General features: G+C 35.9%; 1 protein-coding gene across 5 annotated transcripts in view; it reads right to left on the bottom strand.

The window, feature by feature from the left end:
• Window positions 1–23,040, bottom strand: part of ZFAND3 (zinc finger AN1-type containing 3) — a 361,587-nt gene that overhangs the window by 96,811 nt on the left and 241,736 nt on the right. For all 5 annotated transcript variants that reach the window (XM_056818160.1, XM_056818159.1, XM_056818158.1 and 2 more), the window contains one exon: window positions 13,456–13,638. In XM_056818160.1, the coding sequence (XP_056674138.1) occupies window positions 13,456–13,638 (183 nt within the window). The remainder of the gene's footprint in view (window positions 1–13,455; window positions 13,639–23,040) is intronic.

Here is a 23,040-nt window from a genome sequence, read left to right as displayed (position 1 = left end):
TTTTACTGTTGGTCTCTTGAAACTCAGTAAAACACTAATACACAAAAATAGTCATTCCTTTTGCAGATTTATTACATTTCAATATTCTTGTTTAATTAACATGACATTTACATAACAGGGCCTAATTAATTTCCAACTAAAGGCACCCGTGGACTAATTAGAAATGCATCAACCCCTTGTAAGTAGGCTGTCAATTCTACTTCATCATAATCTGTACAATGTTTACCTTTGTATCTCCAAACACTTTCAAACACTATTTTCTTAAAAGGGAGATTTGGACAGCAGATTTTAAAGATACAACTCTTCCACGCATCCAGTGATGATGAAAACCTAATAAGAAAATTTCTAGACAAAAAGTTCCTAACAAAATTATTTGTAGTACATATACTTACTATTCATACTCGTCTGGTTCTGTTAAAAGAGTTTTATACATCTTTTGACAAAACTTGGAAACCTAATAATTTCTTTAAAAAATGGCATTTTCTTCAAAAATCTTTAAGATACTGATGATTTTTGGATTTAATGCTGATTGAATTATTGAGGAACAAATAAATCTGAGCAAGCAGGGGGATGGGGGAAATGCTTCTCCCACTTCCAATTACATCCCTAAAGAGCAATTTAAGGATTACTTTAATAAGGGAGGACACACCTAATCTGTCTACATAATTGGGTTTGAAAAGAACCATCTATTAAAAGCAGGAATACATAAAGATATAATGAGGAAGAATTTAAAAAAGAATTCAGCAGAGGTAACAGCCTCTCTTTTCCATTAGATAAAAAAGCCTAGAATTAAATCATTTTTTTAAAAAAAAAGGTTTTCACTTGATACTGACTAGGAAAACAAATACAATGTTAAGAATTTACCCAAGTAGAATTTTAATCCCAACTCACCATATAATTTCAAGAAACAAGGATTTACATCAAAGGCTCTAAAGAAAAAGGGGGTTCAATCAAGTAGCTACTAAGTGGGCAAGAACTTGCCTGGTGGTGACCATGTGGCACACATAGTATATTTCTCTTCAAAATGTTTTTATTTTATTCACCAAATAAATTGTGAGGCCACTTTCAACCCCAAAGGCAGCCTACTCCCCCTAGAGGAAGAAAATAAATATGGCTTCTCTCTATCCCCATAGAAATTAATAACTAGTAGGTTATAAGATGAAGTTAGTTACTGATTCAATTTGTCTAGCATGGAAAGAGTCTTTAAGGGATAAGGGGCTTATGTGAAATTTCCTTTGGCTGTCACCACAATAAACAATTCACTCAGGAAGCCATTCTCACTAGATTAGTAAGTGGTGGAAATGGAATGCTAATGGCACAATCTATAGCTTGTATGGCTAATAATTCAGAGGTCAAGAATAGTTATGAGGATAACACTCTCATTTCAAAGTAAAGTGATTCAATGAATACAATATAAATGGAAAGAACAGAAAATAAAACAGAACTGACTACTATTTATAATTACCAAGATTGGCTCTGAAGAAAAGATGAAAAAAATCTCCTGGTGGAGAATACTGTATATACAACCAAACTTGGGTGACATATTGGTTAATTTAGCCAAACGATGTTTTTCTCTATCTCTAATTGTTTGCTATAGGGCATTAATGGAGAACCTTTTAGAGACCGAAGTGCCTTCTCTCTTAAATGAGCCGCCACCGTCCCTCTCTCCCTCACCCCCTTACTCCAGACAGGGGACGCTCACAATGAGCTGATGGGAGAAATGTTGAAGGGGGTGGCTGGGGAGCGCAGGTGGAGACACCCTTTGGTACTGGTACACAAGGCCATAGGTTTGCCAACAAGGTAATATGGGAGAATTCTCTGGGTAGAGGAAGGATAAGGGATTTATCGGGAGATGCAGAGGAGATAAAAAACTAAACATACCAAAAACTTTTTATAAAGAAACAGTATAGTGATGAATATAGATGGTTGGTCATGTTTCTGATAGAAGTTAATTAGGAGTTGATGTTTTTATCTGATTCTTTCATACTCTGCCTGACAGCTTGACTTTCTTAGCAGGTAATGGTCACTGCCACTAAAGATGGTCAGGGATGCTTATTAATTCTCTTAATGAAACTGCTTTTTCTCATTGAAAAAAGCAACCAAAGGGAATAATGGGTAAATTCTGAAGTCACACAGTTAAATCAGGATACTATATTACTTACTCATGGAAGGAAGAATGAAAGCATTAAACACTTGCTTCAATGATAATCCAAGTCCTAAATAGTCTTATTCCCTTTTCAAACTGAATTTTTTTTTAAAGATAGCATCATCAGCTTGAAATGTTTATGAAAATTTGATGCAGACAAGGTAAAATGTATAGCCACAGTAAGAATTCATTGCTTAGCTGATCTAATACAAATTACTAATTATCTTGAGATTGTTAAAATTACATAGTCAATTCCAAATATGATTAACTCTGGTGACAGTAAGTGAAATATAAAGTGTGCTACCATCTAGTGGTTTAAAATGGAAAAAATGTTTATTTTGGAGAATCAGAATTCAAACTGGCTAATTATGTTTTCAGACAATCATCTGAGTATAGTAAAACATCTGCTTGTCACTTCAACAATCAATTTAGAAGTTTAGAAGAAATTAAGATTTCCATGTTTAGATTTTTCCAGAAACAGAGAAATGGTTCTCATGGTAACATCAATGGAAGCCTGAAGAGCAGTTACGAAGCATTTTTTATCTTCTGTCCCAGTCAAAGGCAAAGTACACTCAGGCCCTTGAGTGTCCTCAGAATTTTTGAGCACGTCTGTTGCTGAGAGAGGACTGCAATGACCTTCTTCTAAATGGGAAAAGGCTTTGTGCATGCCCTTCACAGAAGACTTCAGAGAAAAATAGAAAAGGCTATCTTCCATTTAGACCCCAGACACCATTAGAAAAGCCTTAAAAAAAAAAAAGAATTCTGAATAAAGTTTCCTGACTTTCCTATCCTTTCTGTAAAATAGCTGTTGTATATCAGTAGGAAGTAATGAAAGATGTCACCACAAGAGCCTTGCTTTGGGCATTATCCCCAGAAAAGGTCACAAATTAGGTATAAGAACAATAACAGATTTATAACTTTTACCTTATCCTGTCCACCCCAAAAAACTCATCCCACAACACATGCCTAAGAGTGGAAAATGGACATTTCTATTCCATCTAATTTAAATCAGATCCTCTTCTTCAAAACTAATGAAAAGCAAAAGAGCTTGGTGATGATACTCATGCTCACCAATTCCAGGAACATTTATTTTCTATTTGGTGTCAACATCTTCACATTGCAAGGTGAAGACATTCAAGCCCATCATTAAAATAAGTCCACATAAAGCAAAAGGGGGAAGCCATTACAAAGCCAAACAAGATGCTGCAATGGGAGAATACTGTTTCTAACCTGGTATTTCTGTCACATTATAAAGTTTAGAATCTGTTTCAAAAACAAGTATGAAAGTGAATCTTCTTCCTCCAGGTAAAAGGTAAACAAAACAGAGCCTAACAGCTAAAGGTGGGAGACTGAAGTTGTATTAGGTATGATTGTTCATTGTGACCTTTACTTTCTCAGCAAAGCAAAGAACATCTTTTAAAAAATAAGCACATAAAAATATCTACTTGGAGAAATAAAGCTGTATTAGTATCTAAACTCATTTTAAATACTGAGCCTGTCTAACAATTTATGGGTAATCCCTTTCTAGGAGACCCAGCAAAAGCTTTTACATGAAATAACTCTAAAGTAAGTTTCATGAAGTCATGTCACATATGTTTGCATACTTTCCAGGGCATCCTTGTATATATGTAGCAAAAAAATGAACTAGTTTTTGGTTGTTGTTCCAGGAGGAACCTAGATATTTAAAAGAACTCAAACTGAGACTTGCCCACCTGCCTGCCCCAGGCAGGCAGTCATATGCACGCCTAGGAAAGAGATGTCACTTTAAACTCAGACTTCTGTCACTGAAGGAATGATTCAAGTACAATATTTAATATCTAACATTCCTTAGCTTCTGGGACTATAGTACCAAACAGATGACTAGGGAACATAGGCAGGTTACTTGAACAAAATGGCCTGAGCATTGTACCCCGCAAAACTCTGACAAACTCCTCTGCTCCCTTAGGCCCTAGTGACTTCCCAACCCAAAACATCAGACCTTTGAGATTATCCTCCAGTGATTGCCCCCATAGAATATAGATGGACAAAGAGACACACCTCATCATTCAATTATCCTCCAAATCAGAACCACCCCATGCCCTCGGGCTAACCCCTCCCCCCAACCCCTAGTTCCAGTCATGTCCTCACTGCTGTAGAAGAATATAAAAACCCTAAAATGTTTTGTCCTAGAATGGAGGAATTCTGGGGAGCAACCTCTCAGGTTGTCTTGCTGGCCAAAGATTTAACGTTAGTAATAAATCTCTCTCTTTACTTTTAAAGCTAAGTTTTGGAGTCTTGCATTCTTGCAAAAGATTTCTTCCCAAATCCAGGGGTATACCTCTACACCCCACAACAAAATAAAAATTTTAAAACCTCACCAAAAATCATTGAAAATGGTTATGACAGAATGCCTATATAAAGCCCCTCCAAACTCCTACCATGATTCCATCTAAAAAAAAAAATCCCCAAATAAGTTGCAATCTGGCCTTTGCTTGAAAACTTCCAAAGAGGTTCATGTTACCACAAAAATGACCTATTCTACATCAGAAATCTGGAATTATTATAAAGTTTTAACATATGGTTGAGGTAAAATCTGCTTAACCCACTGTTCCAAATTCTCTTTGGTACCAAATAAAACAAGCCATTCTCATATGGCATGGTTTCTAGTTCCCTAGTCTTCTTAATAAATTTCTGCTTATCAAGTGTCTCTTCTAAAACATTTCCCACATTGACACTTCAAATGAGGGACAATGGGGACAGACTAAAATGATATGATAAATACCTTTGCTCAAGAAACTACTACATTTTTATTAATGCAGTATAAGCTCATTAAGGTTAAGTACTCTACAAATCTTAGCTGACATACCACATTTTTGTAGAAACTTGTACTCAAATGGATCCTGAGGTATTTTTCACATGAACTTCATACTTGTACATTTTAGTTTTTTAATTCAAGTGAAGCTCTTATATTTATTCCTATTTAATTTAATCATAATAGCTTCATTCTGTTGCTTCAGCCTACTGAAATGATTTTAGATTCAAATTCCATTATGTACAAATCTAATAAACATGATTTCTTTAACTACACTCATATTATTGATATAGGATAGAGAAAGCACTGACTGATAGCTTGAACATCTCTGGTGGAATGTTCTCTCCTGTTCTGTTTAAAGACATCATTATTTTTTTCTTTATTTAAAATTTTCAAAAAATTTTAAAATATTTTGCAATGTTTACATGATTCATTTTCTTTTCCTCTCAGAGCCAACAAGCAACTCCACTGGGTTGTACAAATGTTATCTCTTGATACCTATATTTCCATATTATTCATTTTTGCTACAGAGCAATTTTTAAAGCCAAAACACCAAATCGCATACCCATAAATACATGTGATAAGAGATGTTATATGTTTTGCATTTGCATTTCTAATTCCATGACATCATTTGTTTTTATCAAAGAATTGTGGACTATGGAATTGAAATCCAAAACAGTGTCAACAATCTTTAGGTCTCATCAGTAAATCAGTTTTGATTCCTCTTAAAAGTGTACTAAGATCTTTCCACAAGAATATGATGAGAGGCTTACAAAAATGTCCTCTACTTAATCTGTTTTGGAAGTGGTTCTCAAACTTGTTTCTCTGAGGAAGCAACTCCTAATCCAATCCTAAATATATAGGGAGATATAGCTTCTGTTCACAAAAAGATTACAATTTCACTGCAGAAACAAAATATACCTGAAAGTCAAAATTAGTGAGTAAATCAAATGAGACAATATGTCAGCACAATGCCTGGAATATAGTAAACATTTAATAAATACTTGTTTTCCCCCTTGAAAATTAGTGGCACAGGGGGCAGCTGGGTGGCTCAGTGGATTGAGAACCAGGCCTAGAGATGGGAGGTCCTAGGTTGAAATCTGGCCTCAGACATTTCCTAGCTGTGTGATCCTGGGCAAGTCACTTGACCCCCATTGCCTAGCCCTTACCACTCTTCTGCCTTGGAGCCAATACACAGTATTGACTCCAAGACAGAAGGTAAGGGTTTAAAAAAAAAAAGAAAAGAAAATTAGTGGCACAAACAGTATTATTAAGAATTCAGAGAAATGAAAGGTCAATGGGTGATGAAGTTTATAAAAAATCTGAGTATGTAGGCAGAAAAGGGGGCAGGAAAGGTATTTTAGGCAGGGGAAAAGCAGTAGTTTACTCTGGGAATAATAAAAAGATTAGCCAGGTTCATCAATAATCATGTTAGAGTACAGTAGGAAACAAAGATGGCTAAAAACAGATACTGGAAGTTGTGGCAATGCCAGACTGAAGTATCTGAATAATTCTCTTGGCAGTGGTAAGTTACAGGAGGTTCTTAAACACTATGAAAAGGTTTGTATTATAATACAGGACTAAGCTTACAATATCCTGCCTTCCATCTTGAGAGAAGTCACATAAGTAGCAAAACATAGGAGCAGTGTGATATACACCTCCAACACAGAGGTGTAAGCACTGCGCTGAAGCTCAAAGTGTACAACGCAGTGGTCCTCAGCTTGCTCCTGTACGGTTGTGAGACATGGACACTGTACTGGAAGCACATGAAACAGCTGGAGCAATTCCACCAATGCTCCCTCCGGTCAATCATGAGGATCCGAGGGCAGGACCGAATCACCAACCAGGAAGTCCTCGACAGAGCCAACTCCACCAGCATCGAAGTCCTGGTCCTCAAAACCCAGCTACGCTGGTCTGGGCACGTCATCCGCATGGACCCACAGCGAATACCAAGACAGGTATTCTATGGCGAACTGTCAGCTGGACTCAGGAAACAAGGCCGACCAAAGAAAAGATTCAAGGATCAGCTAAAGTCCAACTTGAAGTGGGCTGGCATGACACCAAAGCAACTAGAACTCGCTGCCTCTGTCAGAAGCAGCTGGCGAACCCACATTAACCATGCCGCCACCACCTTTGAAGATGAACGACATCGACGTCTTGCCGCTGCGCGTGAATGCCGACACCAGGCCACAACCGCACCTCCCATAACAACTGGCGTCCCAGGCCCCATGTGCCACAAACTCTGCGCCTCAGTCTTTGGACTTCAAAGCCACATGAGGGTACATCAATAGATGAAACTGCACAAAGTCATTCTTGGTCACCAAGAGATCCCACTACTACTAGTGTGATATAACAGAACATAAAGTCTACATTTAGGAAATCTGGGGAAGGGAAAGAACATGAATCATATAACCATGGAAAAACACTAAATAAGTAAATATTTTAAACAAATACAAAAATAAATAAAAATGGCATTAAACACCCCCAAATAAATAAATAAATGAAGGAAATCTGGTTCTAGCTACAATCGTAACTTTGGACAGTTACTTCATGTCTTTGGGCTCTATTTTCATCACCTATAAAATCAAAAGAATGGATGAAATCTGTCTTCTCAGTTATAAATCCCAAGTATTTTTTAAGTGAGACTGAAGGGACTAGAATTGTATCTGTTCCTGCTGTCCAAAACTAAAAGGTTTAGGGCAAATGAGATAGAGGTGGAAATATTAGGAACAAGATTTGTGTCTATAGACATAATTGATTAAATGGCTATTATTATTGCTTTCTGTCCCTGTGGGAACCTTGGCAACAGATACAATCCCTTGGGAAAACAGTCCTACTGTGACCACACAGACTGCCCTTACTCAGGAAAACTGCAAAGCTTAAACCTCCTCTTACTTCCCTCACTCTAAACATGTAAAAGTTTAAGCTGTATATATTTCTATTAGGCTTTTTTTTCTTAAAAAGAATCTTATTACTCAAATTTATAAAGAGCTAAATCAATTGTACAAAAAATCAAGCCATTCTCCAATTGATAAATGGGCAAGGGACATGAACAGGCAGTTTTCAGCCAAAGAAATCAATACTATTAATAAGCACATGAAAAACTGCTCTAAATCTCTTATAATCAGAGAGATACAAATCAAAACAACTCTGAGGTGTCACCTCACACCTAGCAGATTGGCTAATATCACAGCTATGGAAAGTAGTGAATGCTGGAGGGAATGTGGCAAAGTAGGGACATTAATTCATAGCTGGTGGGGTTGTGAACTAACCCAACCATTCTGGAGGGCAATTTGGAACTATACCCAAAGGGCGATAAAAGACTGTCTGCCCTTTAATCCAGCCATAGCACTGCTGGGCTTGTACTCCAAAGAGATAATAAGGAAAAAGACTTGTACAGGAATATTCCTAGCTGCGCTCTTTGTGGTGGCCAAAAATTGGAAAATGAGGAAATGCCCTTCAATTGGAGAATGGCTGAACAAATGGTGGTATATGTTGGTGATGGAATACTATTGTGCTAAAAGGAATAATAAGTGGAGGAATTCCATGGAGTCTGGAACAACCTCCTGGAAGTGATGCAGAGAGAAAGGAGCAGAACCAGGAAAACATTGTACACAGAGACTGACACACTGTGGTACAATCGAATGTAATGGACTTCTCCATTAGTGTCAATACAATGTCCCTGAACATTCTGTAGGGATCTAGGAGAAAAAAACACTATACACAAGCAAAGGACAAACGGTTGGAGTAAAAACACCGAAGAGAAGTAACTGCTTGACTAAAGGGGTGGAAGGGACAGGAAGGAGGAGAGACTCTAAATGAACACCCTAATACAAATACCAACAACATGGAAATGGGATTGAAGCAAGGACACATGTGATACCCAGTGGAATTGTGCTTTGGCTAGGGAAGGGGTAGGCGGAGGTGGGGAGGGCAAGAAAAGGATCTTTGTTTCCAAGGAATATTATTTGAAAATAACCAAATAAAACAATGTTTAAATTGGAAAAAAAAAAAAAGAATCTTATTATCTTGAAATACATTAGAGACTCTACCACACCCTAACTATGTATCTGGAGATGCTTGTTCAAATCTGGATATACAAGAAATGGAGATAATATTAAATGAAAAATAAAAATTACTTTGAAAATGAAAATCTTCTTGATTAAAAAAAATTATGTCTACCTAGTATCATGGATTAACAAGGCTCTGGCAAAATATGATGAATTTCGGGTATCTATGGAAAGGGGTATTGATTTACCAATTTATAAATCAAGGCCTTAACATGGTTTCTAGTTTGACCATATGGATCTTAAGATGACAACTGGAACACTTAAACAAGTTCCAATCTAGTTATCATTATGGAAAACAGGAATTGGGGAAAAAATACTTCATCTTGAATAATTCTTGTAAGAAAACACTGCTGAATGTTTCAGTTCTTTTACACTTTGACAGGGATTAACTTAATGGTCTCATACATTGATTCCCCCTGAAATTACAGTCATTCTCTTCAATGCAGCATGCAGCTGTACATCATCATACTATGCTGCAAAATATCAATCTTCTTAGAACATGGTTCTAATGAAAGCAGTATGCTTTACATAACTAGCAACAAGATAAATAAATGTCCTGGAAAAAACCACCTTTAAATTAAAATCAAAAGAGACATTTCAAGTTTGGGCATTCTTCATTATAGGAAAGAAATTTTCCACTTTGAGACTATTATATATCAAAAAAAGCTCCATCTGTTGTATAATTATCTCTGACAAACGGTATAATGCTTTCAGCTTCATTAGGGAGAAGGGAAAAAAGAGAGATAGAGAGAACTGTAAATAAATCTCACCACTATATTTCATTTGGAGCCAGCCCAGCATGAATGGATTCTTATTACTTTTTTTTTAAATTAGTATTTTCCAAATGCTCTACTAGAAGCTAGTCCCTTCCCCAAATATCTGGTCTCTTGGATAGGGAAATCTATCTAAAGAGGAAAATCTGGTTTTGTTTCCGAAAAATCAGGAATTAAAATATTTCTTCTATCATATACTTGTCTTGAATTTCAACAACAGGAAAACAGCAAAATGCTATTAATTTTTCAGGAGAAAGATTTGGGTCATAGCCACTGAAGTCCAAGACATTACCCTAAGATCTAAGCAAGCACCTGCCAAGGGCAAGTCATAATATATAACCAGCACCATACCTCCATTTACTATGTTCCAGGCTGTGTTAGGCACTTTACAATTATCTCATTTGATCCTTAAAACAACCCTGGAAGTTGTTGTAGGTGCTATTATTACACCCATTTTACAAAGGAGGAAACTGAAGAAGTCAAGTTACCTGTCCAGGCTCACACAACTAGTGTTGCAGAGGTGAGATCTAAACTCAAGTTTTCCTTATACTAGGACTATCTGCTTTCTGTCTATCTATCTATGCCACCTAGCTTCTGGAAAGAATGAGATGGGCACAACCAGAAAGGTTCTATGGAAACAACAATAAATTTCATTATTCAATTATGACCACTGTGACCAAACATTTATTAAGCACCTAACACATGCAAGTCCTTGTAATGAAGTATGTTATTAAAGATGGTCCAAAGCATAATTTTCAAATGATACTGTAATCACAAAAAATGACTAAAATTTTCTAAAACATTATGTTCACTTTTCATTTCAGTTTTCTTGCTGGCTATTTTCACCATCTGTCCTTGTCTTACCTGTAAGATGATTAAATATTCTATAGCACCTAAATACTCCAAAAAGCCTTTACTTTATAGACAGAACCTAATACTAGTTTTCAGAAAAATGTGACAAAAACAATGCTATTCATTTCATGGGGTTGAAAACTGGCAAACCACACACTTTTGGTAAAAATTCTGTAGGCAGGAGAGAAGTAGTAAGTAAACCTAAGGTGTTTTTGCTCTGAATTTGTATAACTTGTTTTCTCACTACTTCTAAAATGTTTTCAATATATTCAAACTCAAAGACCCTTCTCATTAGGTTTGTAAAAATTATATGCATTCCAACAATAAAATTTAGTGCTTTTGTCTACATACAACTTTAATCTAGAGCTATGACAGTCCAGAAATTACTACCTAACTTTGAAGTCTCAAGTACTACCCATACAATCAAGCATGAAGTTGGGATATATGATTACCACTATAAAATAATCAAAATGTAACATATGATCTGGCTAACCCTTTAATTAGTATACCTAATTCCTCATTTTTCACTTACTTATCTAGAATACCTTCAAAATTGGGACCAGGAGTTCTGATCAGGTATGGGTTGGGATCATATGGCTTCAAAGGTCCCTTCCAAATCTTAGATTCTGTTATTCCATTCAGTCAATTTCTTATTCCCTATTAATACTTGATACTTTAACTGAATAACATTGTATTTGACTTCTTTTGCCGTTACGTTTATTCATATTCATCTGTTTTATACTGTCCTAGCTCCCTTCCAACCAATTACCCAGTTCTTTATTGTTTGTCTTCATATACCCTATCACACATTTATTATGTTGCTCAATTTTCCATATTTTCCTTTCAATTGAAAACTGGGCCTTTCCTATAATAGCATTTCTATTGCAACTCACTCCATCTCAAAATCTCTCTCTTTACCCATTTTCCCCCTCCTTCTCTAAAGTCCTTTTCTTATCTATATTATCCCTCCATTTATATTCCAGAGTCTCCTACTGAAGACCTCATTAATTACAAATGTAATATTAAGAGATAACATTTACACAGTACTTCAAAGTTTATCAAGAGCTTTATATGTTATTTTATTTGGGATTCATAACAACCCAGAGAAACAAGAAATCTGGTATTACTACCATTTTACAGATAAGACTAAAGATTCAGAGATGAAGAGAATTACTTGTGGTCACAGTTAAATGCCAGAAGAGGGAATCAAATCTTGGTCTCTAGACACCAGGTCTAGAGCTCTTCACATTCCATCAAAATGGAATTTTGATTTTACTTTACTACTCACAGATAAATCATCAATGATTCCCTGGGTCTATTGGCTTTTTTTTTTTGGGGGGGGGGGGACTAGAAACACATGCTCAGCTCTGCTTTATATTAAATACAAATAGCAAACTGTTCTTTAACTTGCCTCCTCAAACCAGAGGAATATCCTCTAGAGGGCCAGGGAAGACCCTAGGTTCAGATCCCTTAAGCTTCTCAGTGTCCTCACCTGAAAGTTCTCTTTCAGAATGACATCACAGACCCTCTCTCTCTGTTTTCCTTTGTAACTGCCAGATTTCATAGATTAGACTTCTGGCTCCATTTCTTCTTGTTCATTTACCTTTTTAATCCCTTGAAATCTGGATTCTGCCCTAAGCAGTCTAATGAAACTGTCTTTCAAAGGTCATTAATAATACCCCAATCAATAAATGGCATTTTTTTTCTGGTCCTTTCTTTCTGATCTCTGCATGTTAAGTGATGGTTGAGCCCTCCTAAGAACTTGCCTCCTTTTATTGTTTTGACATTGAATCATCTATAATGCCATGCCCCTAAATGAGAAATTATCCATGAAAACATCCCTGACCAAACTTTCACCTCTTTACCCCTAAGAACAGTAATAGCAATTACATCATGCTTTAAAGTTTGCAAAGTGATTTCCAAATATATCATTTTATTTTCAATAACAAGCCTGGAAGGTAGGTGCTATTATCTACATTTTACCAATGAATTAAACTGAGGCAGGCAAGGTGACATGACCAGGGTTGTACAACTACTGAATTTCTGATGCTGGATATGAACTAGGGTCTTTCTGACTCCAGATTCCTTGCTTTATCCACCAAGCCCCTTATTTGCCTCTGTCATTTAGGTTCAAGATTTCAACTTTTGCCTTTTTGTAAATAGTTCAGAAATTTATTATCCATAGCTATAAATTTTCCCCAAAACTTTACTCCCAAATTTTAAGTGCCTGCTAAGTAATGCCATCTAGATGCACTTACATAGAATGTGTGTATATATGTATACCTACTCTTTTATAAATAAATACTTTTCTCTTAATAACAACCATTCTCCAAGACTTCCCAAGCCTGAAACCCCAATTTTAATCTCTGACTCATTTCTTTTCTCTCATCCTTGTAATCATCTAAACGAAATTTAAACTAAAACCATAACAATGGCATTTCCCTTGCTCAAATAAATCAGTGTGCACCTTGCATATGGAGTTGGGGACTTGAATAAGATGTCCTTGCCTCCCAAACCTACAGAAGGACTACTCTTTCTCTCCAAAAGGGAAAATACGGAAGATTAGGATATTGCTTTTAAGCTATGGAAAACCAGATATGCTGCAAATTTCAACTGGTAATTACTGTGAAAGGTTATAATACAACCTTTTAGTAAAAATGAGTCCTATATTTCATAATTTTTACTACTTTTCCAACACTAACCATTGAACACAACCTAAAGTCAAAGAGTATTTCTATTTGGACCTACATATCAAAGGAGAAAAAGTACATGGAAATTAGACAGAGGCTCTGCTACTTTAACTTTTAGGGAGCTGGGACTTACACTCCTCTTTGCCTGTGGAAGTTACATTCAATTCTGTCGAAAGCTGTTGCTGGTTGGAGTTAACAGTCGGTGTAGTTAAAGAGGTATTGCTGTTGTCACTGTTCATTTCTCCGGAAAACAAATCTGATTGGCTGTTGCTTGTACTGGGAGTGGAGTCATCATCTGGTTGTTTTTTCTGAAAATCTAAACAGAAGAAAAGGTTGAGAAAATGGTGTCAACTCAGAGGACTAATTGAGTATATCACCTTCCTCTTGGTAGAGAAATGATGGACTATAAATGCAGAATAAAGTATACATAGTCAGAAGGCGTTAATATGGTGGTTTGCTTTGCTTGACTAGGCGGCTTCTTAGTTACAAGAGTGGAGTTTTCTGGGAAGCAACAATAATACTTTATAAAAGCATCAATAAAATACTTTAAATGAACAAATCCAAGACAATGATAACTGGGTTTTTCTTCCCCAAGAACTTTCACTTCAGTTGGAAACAAACAAACAAACAAACAAACAAACCAGTAAATATGAACCTGGAAAATATGTATGTAGAAAAAAAGAGATAGAAACCTAAAAAGCTGAATGAGTCTAGCCCTCATATGAGGAGGAAATTAATGAATAATAGTTTGTTTTGTAATGGAAGATTACTACACCACCTTCAACAATTCTTACCTTCCTGTTTATTATAGAAAGGCAGAGAACAGTTAATGCCAAATAAGATATGTAAAAGCTCCTTATAAACCTCAATGCCCTATATAATTACTATTACTATTGTTACTATTATATTATATACTAATATATATAAATATATTATTAATAGTATAGTATATGTTATATACTATACTATTATTGTTATTATTACATAATATTATTCTTTTCCTAGTTCACCACCCAACCCAGATGCCTATGTAACTTTGTAAAAGCTCTTAAAGGGCAATTTTGAAGCTGAAATGAAAGCTGGCACTGGGAGTGTGCCTGGTGAGGAAAAAGTAGAATGGTTTAGAATTCTCAGAACTGGCTTTTGGGGTCTTCAAACTCAGACCCACTCATTCCTTGCCACTATAGTGACATTCCCTGACAGAATAAGCCAAGGAGAAGGGGAATATTGCATTCACTAGTTGCCATGGCTTGAATAAAGGTCAGTGAATAAAATACTGGGTCTGGAGTCAAAAAGTTATCGTCTTGAGTTTAAATCTAATCTCAGGCAATTACTAGCTGTGCGACCCTGGGCAAGTCATTTAAACCTGTTTGCTTCACATCCTCAACTGTAAAATGAGACAGAGAAGGAAATAGCAAACCACTCCAGTATTTTCCAAGAAAAACCCAAAAGGGGTTATGAAGAATCAGATACCACTGAAATGATTGAACAACAACCACAGCTTAAAATTCTAGGGTTGCTTTCTTCCTATGCAGCTTCTGCTTTTAGTCTTTTTCTTCTTCTTATTCTCTCTCCAGACTATTCTACAGTGTTGTGACATTTCAAAAATGTTCATTATCTCAGGTATTCATAAGCACCCTCAAGTTCTTCTGAGAAAAACTACCACATAAAAGAAATGAAAATACTAGGATAATTATGCTTCCTTGAGTCTGTTATGTCATGACTTCAATTCAACCTTGTGTCAATAATCCTTTTGTCCAACCCATAACATTATCTAAGATATTTACCATAACAAAATAGCAAATAATAGTAGCCAAATCATAAATATACTGTGCAATCTTCATCTACCTCACAGTATCACATAGTAAGGTTCAATACAGCTTTGATTCAACAAATTAAAAAAATATTAAGAGGAATTAATTAATTTAGGTCCTAGGAATACAAATACAGAAATGTCACTATATTAAATTCAATAAGTTCATTATATTCTACTACAAGAATACAATATGTACAGAGACAAGTAAAAAGAAGATAGTTTAATAAGGCTAATGACCTTTGTTATTTTTTAAAACCATTACTTTCTGTCTTAGAATCAATACTATGTATTGGGCCGAAGGCAGAAGAGCAGTAAAATCTAGGCAACGCAGGTTCAAATGACTTGCCCAGGGTCCACATAGGTAGGAAATGCCTGAGGTCATATTTGAACTCAGGACCTCCCCTCTCTAGGCCTGGCTCTCAATTCACTGAGCCACTCAGGTGACCCCAAGGATAATAATCTTTAAAAAGATTTAATAAGCACTAACAATTAGGGTGGTGGGAAGAGACAAGAAGAGGCTTCTCTTAGGAAAAAGCTTAGCCTTGAAAGAGGACAGGGATTCTGAGCCACAGAAGGAAGTAAGTGAATTCGAGGCAGAATGTAAAAAGTTATGAAGAAGTGAGCTAGAATGGTGAGTTTGGGGAATACCTAGTTAGGCAATTTTGTTGAAATGTAGTATACGTGATGGGGAATAATATGAATTAAGGCTGGAAAAGTACCTTGGAATCAGAATGAGGAGCACTTTAAATATCAGGTTGGGGAATTTATACTTTGTCCACAAACCCCAAGAGATTTTTGAACAGAAGTGTAATAGAATTAAAAAAGCAACTTAAGAATCTTGTATTGGTATGGAAAGACCCTGGAAACAGAAAAATCAACTAGGAGGCGACTCTAGTATAATTCAAAATGAAAGGTGATATGGGATACATTATGGCAGAGGTTGAATGAGTAGAGAGAAGAGTATTGATATATATAGAGATAGATTGATATATATATATATAGATATATAGATAGATATAAATATAGAGATAGACATTACAAAAGGTATTTAAAGAGATAAAATAGCTTTAGGTTTTTTCTTCTCCCCCACCCCCCTTCAAGTAATAACAAACCATTTCACTCACAAACCCTTGGTATATTCTCCAACAAATCAAAACACCATAAGAATTTATAAGGAATATATCTCCAAGAGGTATATATGTAGAGGACAAATACAGAAAGGCCATAGGTTGGGGTTATGTGAATTCTATGCATACAAGTATTCAAGACATATACTGAATGAAGAGGCAGACTAGAGAAGGGTTGGCAACTGAAGATGGCAGATAAAAGAGAGGGAGGATTAAAGGATATTTCTGAACTGTAAACTTGGGTAACTGGCAAAGGAAGATGGTGCCTTCAATAAAAAGAGGGAAATAAGGAAGAGTGATGAAATTGGCAGAAATATTCTATATTAAATATATTGAATTTGAAATGCCTTTGTAAAATAATTACTAAGAAAACACATGGTTCCAAAGGAGTAACTTTCACCCTCTTTCCTACTTTGCAGAAGTGGGAAGTCCAAAAGTATGGAACACTGCATGTTTTCAGATTTTTTTTTTCCAGTATATTGACTGGTTTTACAGAACTTGCTCCTTTGTTATATTAGCTCTCTGGGAGGGAAGGGGAAATTCAGGAGATATAAAAACAAAATATACTAATATATTACATTTTAAAAAATATTTGGAAGTCATATCCACAAGGATAAATGAATCTATTGGAGAGCTAATGAGAGAGCACCCAGCAAGCAGAGAGAAAAGATGAGCCTTGGGGGACACCCATGCTTAATGGGCAGGAGATAGATGATACAAAGAAGACTAAGAAGCAGCAATTAAATATAAGAAGAGAATCCGTAGAATGCAATGTCATAGAAGTCAAGCTAAAATAATACCCAGGATGCAAGGATTATCAGTAATATAAAAAACTGCAGAGAGGACAAAAGTATGAGGAAGTTGAAAGAATAGCCATGAAATTTAAAAGTAAAGATTGCTTATAAACTTGGAGAGAACATAGTTTTAAATGGTTATCCTTGTATGCAGATAAAGCAAAGTATAAGTGTAGGTCATGGGAGTTGAGTAGATAAATGAAATGCTTAAGATTTTCAATGTTTAGAACATAAAGGATGTGAATAAGAAGGCAAGGAACAAGAGAGGAGAATGCCATAATGACATGGAGGCTAGCAGTTGAATGCAATAAGGGCCTGTCCTGAGTGATCTAGACTTAAGGAGTTAACTTCAAAGGAGAAGTGGCAGCTGAGTGATGGTGGCTAGGGAATAGGTGGAATTAGCAGTGGGGAATGAAGAGAATGTTAATTCCTCTTCCAGGGCCAATTGTGGGATGGAAAGAATGACAAAAAAGAGGAGAAAAAAAGAGATAGGGAACATCTTGTAGTACCTGCAGTGTACAGAGTACATCCAAAGATGGAAATTTCATTGAGTGCCATAAAACTGACCTTGAGATTAAGAGAAAAAGAATAAAAGGGAGATTTTGCAAATTAGGAAGAAAAAAAGCCAAAGAAGTTGACTGAGACTTCCATCCTCCAGGGTACTATGATGATCAAGGATGGCCCTGCATGGGACTGAGGTTGTTTGAAACCTTAGTTTTTCACTCCAAATATGGAGGAAATTGTGGGTTGAGTTTCATCTGGATCAGTAACCTGGTATCTAGTTCAACCGCCTTAGCTAGATTGAATACATATGGCTAGGCCTGTAGTCTCATATCAACATAATCCAGAAATGGGACACATTCCCCAAAACAACATGAATGTGGAATAAGCACCCAACTCCCAATCTCAGGTCCCCTGAAGAGCTGGAGCTGCTTCTTTGGTGCTTCAGACAATAAGTGGGATTTTTGATGTAGTTGCACAAGATTTCTGTTGGTTGTCCTTTTTTACTATAAGCTCTTTCTCGATAATGGTAATGATACAGAATGGAAAAAATATGGTAACTCATCAAATACTATCACAGAATTTTGAAAAGGCAAAGAATGTTCCCAAGATCTTACAGTGACCCATAACTCTACTTTTAATCACCTCTCTCTTGTATTATTCCCCTGCCCACTGTGAACCTTAAAAATTTTCAGACACTACTTCATAGGGTTAGGATTGTAAGCCTTAAAAATTCCCCATTGGGACCATTGCCCATTTGGACAGTGAAAGTAACTTGGATCAGGAATGTGAGAACTCTACTTCACCATACTTAAGCATGTCTTAGGGGAAGATAAAATTGTAAACTCCTTTCTGAACGATGAAAAGTACTTAAACCCATACTTATAGTGGGACAAAAAGTTCTTAAGCCATGCCTATTTTAGGACTAATACAAAAGGGTGCTAAGTACCTATAAAGGTCAAGCAACTTGTGAATTTACAAGGAACAAAAGAGGTGAGAAACTTACTCAGAGCTTTCCTGGTGTTAATTACTCAAAAGATTAGTCTACTCAGGGGTGAACTAAGAATGGTCTGTCCTTTGAAAAATGTCTACTGTGATTGGTAGATATAAGGACTTAGGGGAGGTGACATAGGAGAAAATGCCCTTTAAATAGGAGCTCAGATTCATTCAGAGAGGCATTCAGATTGAGGATTTAGCTGGTGGAGGCAGCTGAGATGATGTTGGCCTGGTATCACTAGAATCCTTGCTTGGACAGATCTTGTGGTGAGTGATTAAGGACTGACTGATCTTTCTCTTAAGGGCTTAGGACTGGGTTGGCCAGGGCTGCCCTGGGCTGGCCTATCCTTTTCTCATTATTCCCTTTTTTCTCTCTTTCTCTCCTTTTCTTTAATTCCTCATTTGTATTAATTAAAATCTCTATAAAACCCAGTTGACTTGGGTATATTTGAATAATTGGGAATATTTCCCTGGCGACCACCTTATATTTGATTTAAAAACAAAACACCGTAGTGAAACATTTCCTGCAGTCCCAACTTACTCATCCACTCTTGTATCTACTACAATTTAAGTCTTCCACTATTTTAATCACTACAGTCATGACCTCAACTATTTTAACTCTTACAGTTTATGACAACCAACCATTTTAACTCTTATACCACCCCACTCACTCCCATCTGACTCCCCTTATACTTTTCTATAGGGCAAGATAGTATTCTATATTCCAATAAGTACTGTTATTTCCTCAATGAAACAATTCCGATGAGAATAAGGTTTAAACATTGCCTGAGTGACTCATATCTCTGGGCATCATCATAATGAAATAACTCAATTTGATTAAAATATTTATCAAGTGCCTACTATGTATATACAAGACATTCTACTAATCACTAAGGCTATAGAAATGAAAAATCAGACACCAAAGGGTCTCATCACTTCCTGGAGGTTGTTCCAGTCTCCATGGAATTCCATGGAATTCTTCCACTTTATTATTCCTTTTAGCACAATAGTATTCCATCACCAACAGATACCACAATTTGTTCAGCCATTCCCCAATTGAAGGGCATCCTCTCATTTTCCAATTTTTGGCCACCACAAAGAGCGCGGTTATGAATATTCTTGTACAAGTCTTTTTTCCTTATTATCTCTTTGGGGTACAAACCCAGCAGTGCTATGGCTGGATTAAAGGGCAGACAGTCTTTTATCGCCCTTTGGGCATAGTTCCAAATTGCCCTCCAGAATGGTTGGATCAGTTCACAACTCCACCAGCAATGGATTAGTGTCCCAACTTTGCCACATCCCCTCCAGCATTCATTACTTTCCATAGCTGTCATGTTAGCCAATCTGCTAGGTGTGAGGTGATACCTCAGAGTTGTTTTGATTTGCATCTCTCTGATTATAAGAGACATAGAACACTTTTTCATGTGCTTATTAATAGTTTTGATTTCTTTGGCTGAGAACTGCATGTTCATGTCCCTTGCCCATTTATCAATTGAAGAATGGCTTGATTTTTTGTATAATTGATTTAGCTCTTTGTAAATTTGAGTAATTAAACCTTTGTCAGATGTTTTTATGAAGATTGCTTCCCAATTTGTTGCTTTCCTTCTGATTTTAGTTATATTGGTTTTGTTTGTACAAAAGCCTTTTAATTTGATGTAGTAGAAATTATTTATTTTACATTTTGTGACTCTTGCTATGTCTTGCTTGGTTTTAAAGTCTTTCCCTTCCCAAAGGTCTGACATGTATACTATTCTGTGTTTACCTAATTTACTTATAGTTTCTTTCTTTATGTTCATGTCAGTCACCCATTTTGAATTTATCTTGGTGTAGGGTGTGAGGTGTTGATCTAATCCTAATCTCTCCCACATTGTCTTCCAGTTTTCCCAGCAGTTTTTATCGAATAGTGGATTTTTGACCCAAAAGCTGGGATCTGAATTTTCTAAAGCTGTAAGAAAGATATTATTTTACCAGTCATACAACTACATGAAAACATCCTTGACTAGGACTGGATCACTAAACAAAGGATAACTTCAGGCTGTATGCAAGCCAGCTTGGACTTCTAGTATATTATCTTTTAATTCACGACCTTTAAAGAAGCTAAACACCAGGCCCAGAGAAGAAAAATAATTTTTGCCATTGTATTTCTAGTGAAGTTCCGTGCATCCTTGGTGTCAGTTCACAGATGCCAGCCATCTCATTTAGATTTGATGTGCAGACTATTAAAATACAGTATATTCACAAAGGACCTTTTATTTAATTGTCATCACACAAATCTACAAATGAAAATATCAGCAAAAATTCACTAGGGATTTGAAAGATCAAAGTTAGGTAGAGAGATGCATATTTAGCAGTAATTTCAGAAAAGTCTATCAAAAATCAATCCAAAACATATGACATCTAGATTTTAAATGTCATTAGTTTAGTAAAGCAAAGGTCTGAAACTGCAAATTTAGCACAATCAAATGATTATTTGTAGGAAGCCAATCAAAAAGAATACTTAGGTTTATTTTCCATTTCCTCTCTATTAAAAGTATAACTCCAATTCTTCATCATGTCATCTAGGCATCATTGGATTCTTGAAGGTTTAGCCAATGTGAAAGGTTTCATTATGTGGGCAGATTTCATGTCTGTTCTATGAGGATTAGCCTAGCTAAGTGTGGTATGGCTCATCTCCAGAAAGTCAGCAATAAATGATAACTTTAGGATAGGGATGGGGAAATGGGTATAGCAGTTCATTAAACATGGAGATCTGTATTAGTGGAAAATATAACTATATTTAATTAAACCAAACATCTTTTAAAATATTAACAATAGTATAAAAAAATGCAACAAGCCCTACACCTTCTTTTGGAAGGCTAAAACTAGCATTGTGTAAGAAAGAAGATTTCTGTAAAGAATATTACTCTCATAACTTGTGACCACTTCTATTCTACTCAACATGGAGAAAAATTAAAAATTAAAGTTTCAGTTCACAGCTTATTAACAAGACTTTCTATCACCTCTGCAGATAGGACATTTGTATTATCAGATTTCAGAGAGATACTATGATACTAGAGATCAGAGAGATACTAGAGCTTTCCAAAGTAGAAAGGTTACAACATTACCAAAATTCCATCTCAACATTATCAAAATTATCAAAATTCCATCTCTCATCATGATCACAAGACCACATCTGATTATATGTCATGAATAAAGTTTAATTTAAGGACTCTCTAAGCAGTAAACTTCCTATCAAAGGGGGGTTTTGTTTGTTTATTTGTTGAGGCTATGAAAAAAGGTAGGATGGTCTTGTTTATAGAAAAGAAAATTTTTGAGTGTTATTTTTCCTAGCATTTATCAATAAAAAGAAATCAAAGCTCCTTTTAATGGGAGTAAACTTATCTTTACTACTCCTGCTCTGCCTCTCTCTTTTCTTCCTTAACTAAGTTAGAGATAGCATGTATGCTTCTATCTATACATGGAGCTTGCCTCCTGGGCCTTATAAAATTCACAAACCCTGAATTTCTTATAAAACTACTGACAAAACCATTAGCAGTATCTTGCCAATTCATAAACCAGGCTATTTATCCTTCTGATTAAAATCTTAATAAAATTCTAGTGGCTGGATGTTAACCTCGGTTAATGGTCTCAACAAGAACAAACTAAAAGAAGAATTAGCAAAAACCAATGGGGTTGAAATGAATTAATATTTTAAAAAAGTTTAACCCAAGATACTTGACAAATAGGGGAAATTTGACTTTGATTGGAATCATTTTGCACTGTACTGTTGATTGCCCCAGCTTTCCAGAGTGGAAAGCCTTTTCTCTGAAGATTCTACTTCTTTACCTGATCCATAATAAATTCCTTGAGTTTCCTTGGTTTGAATAACTAGACATTTCAATTGACTTAAGAAATGCCATAGAGAAGATTCTGTTCTACACTGCAATCATAGATAAAAAATGGTATAACCCAACCATAACTCAAATGGTAAATTTCAACTCCTTTCTTCATTCTCCTACATCCACAAAACTTCAAGGTTCAGGTGAAACTTGAAGTTTTCTCATGAATATTGGACAACTATAAATGAGTGTAAAATTTCCATGAGACAAGACTTAATTCCGCATAGCATGCAAACATTAGGCACTCTGCCATAAGCAGATAATACTAGTATAAATTATTCTTGGCATATGTTAATCACTTTTTCCTTTTGAGAAGTACTCAAAGGACCCAAAAGGTCTCTCAATAGCCTTCTTTTCTGCTTGGAATCAAACTCTTTCAGCGACCAAACACCTAGTTATCTGTCCGTAGACCATTAAAATGTTGAAACAATAAGATAGAATGGCATAGAATTAGCTTTAATGTTTCTTACAAAAAACACAAAACAAAACAACCCCACCCCCCCAACCACCAAAACAAAATCATACCAGTACTGATATGGTCAGAATTCAAACTCATGCCAGTAATCTGACTTACTGTTTAATCTAGATTATTACTGAAGTTATATA

The sequence above is a fragment of the Monodelphis domestica genome, chromosome 2 (assembly GCF_027887165.1).
Source record: "Monodelphis domestica isolate mMonDom1 chromosome 2, mMonDom1.pri, whole genome shotgun sequence".
Taxonomy (NCBI): Eukaryota; Metazoa; Chordata; class Mammalia; order Didelphimorphia; family Didelphidae; genus Monodelphis; species Monodelphis domestica.
This window is presented reverse-complemented; position numbering and strand designations above follow the sequence as displayed.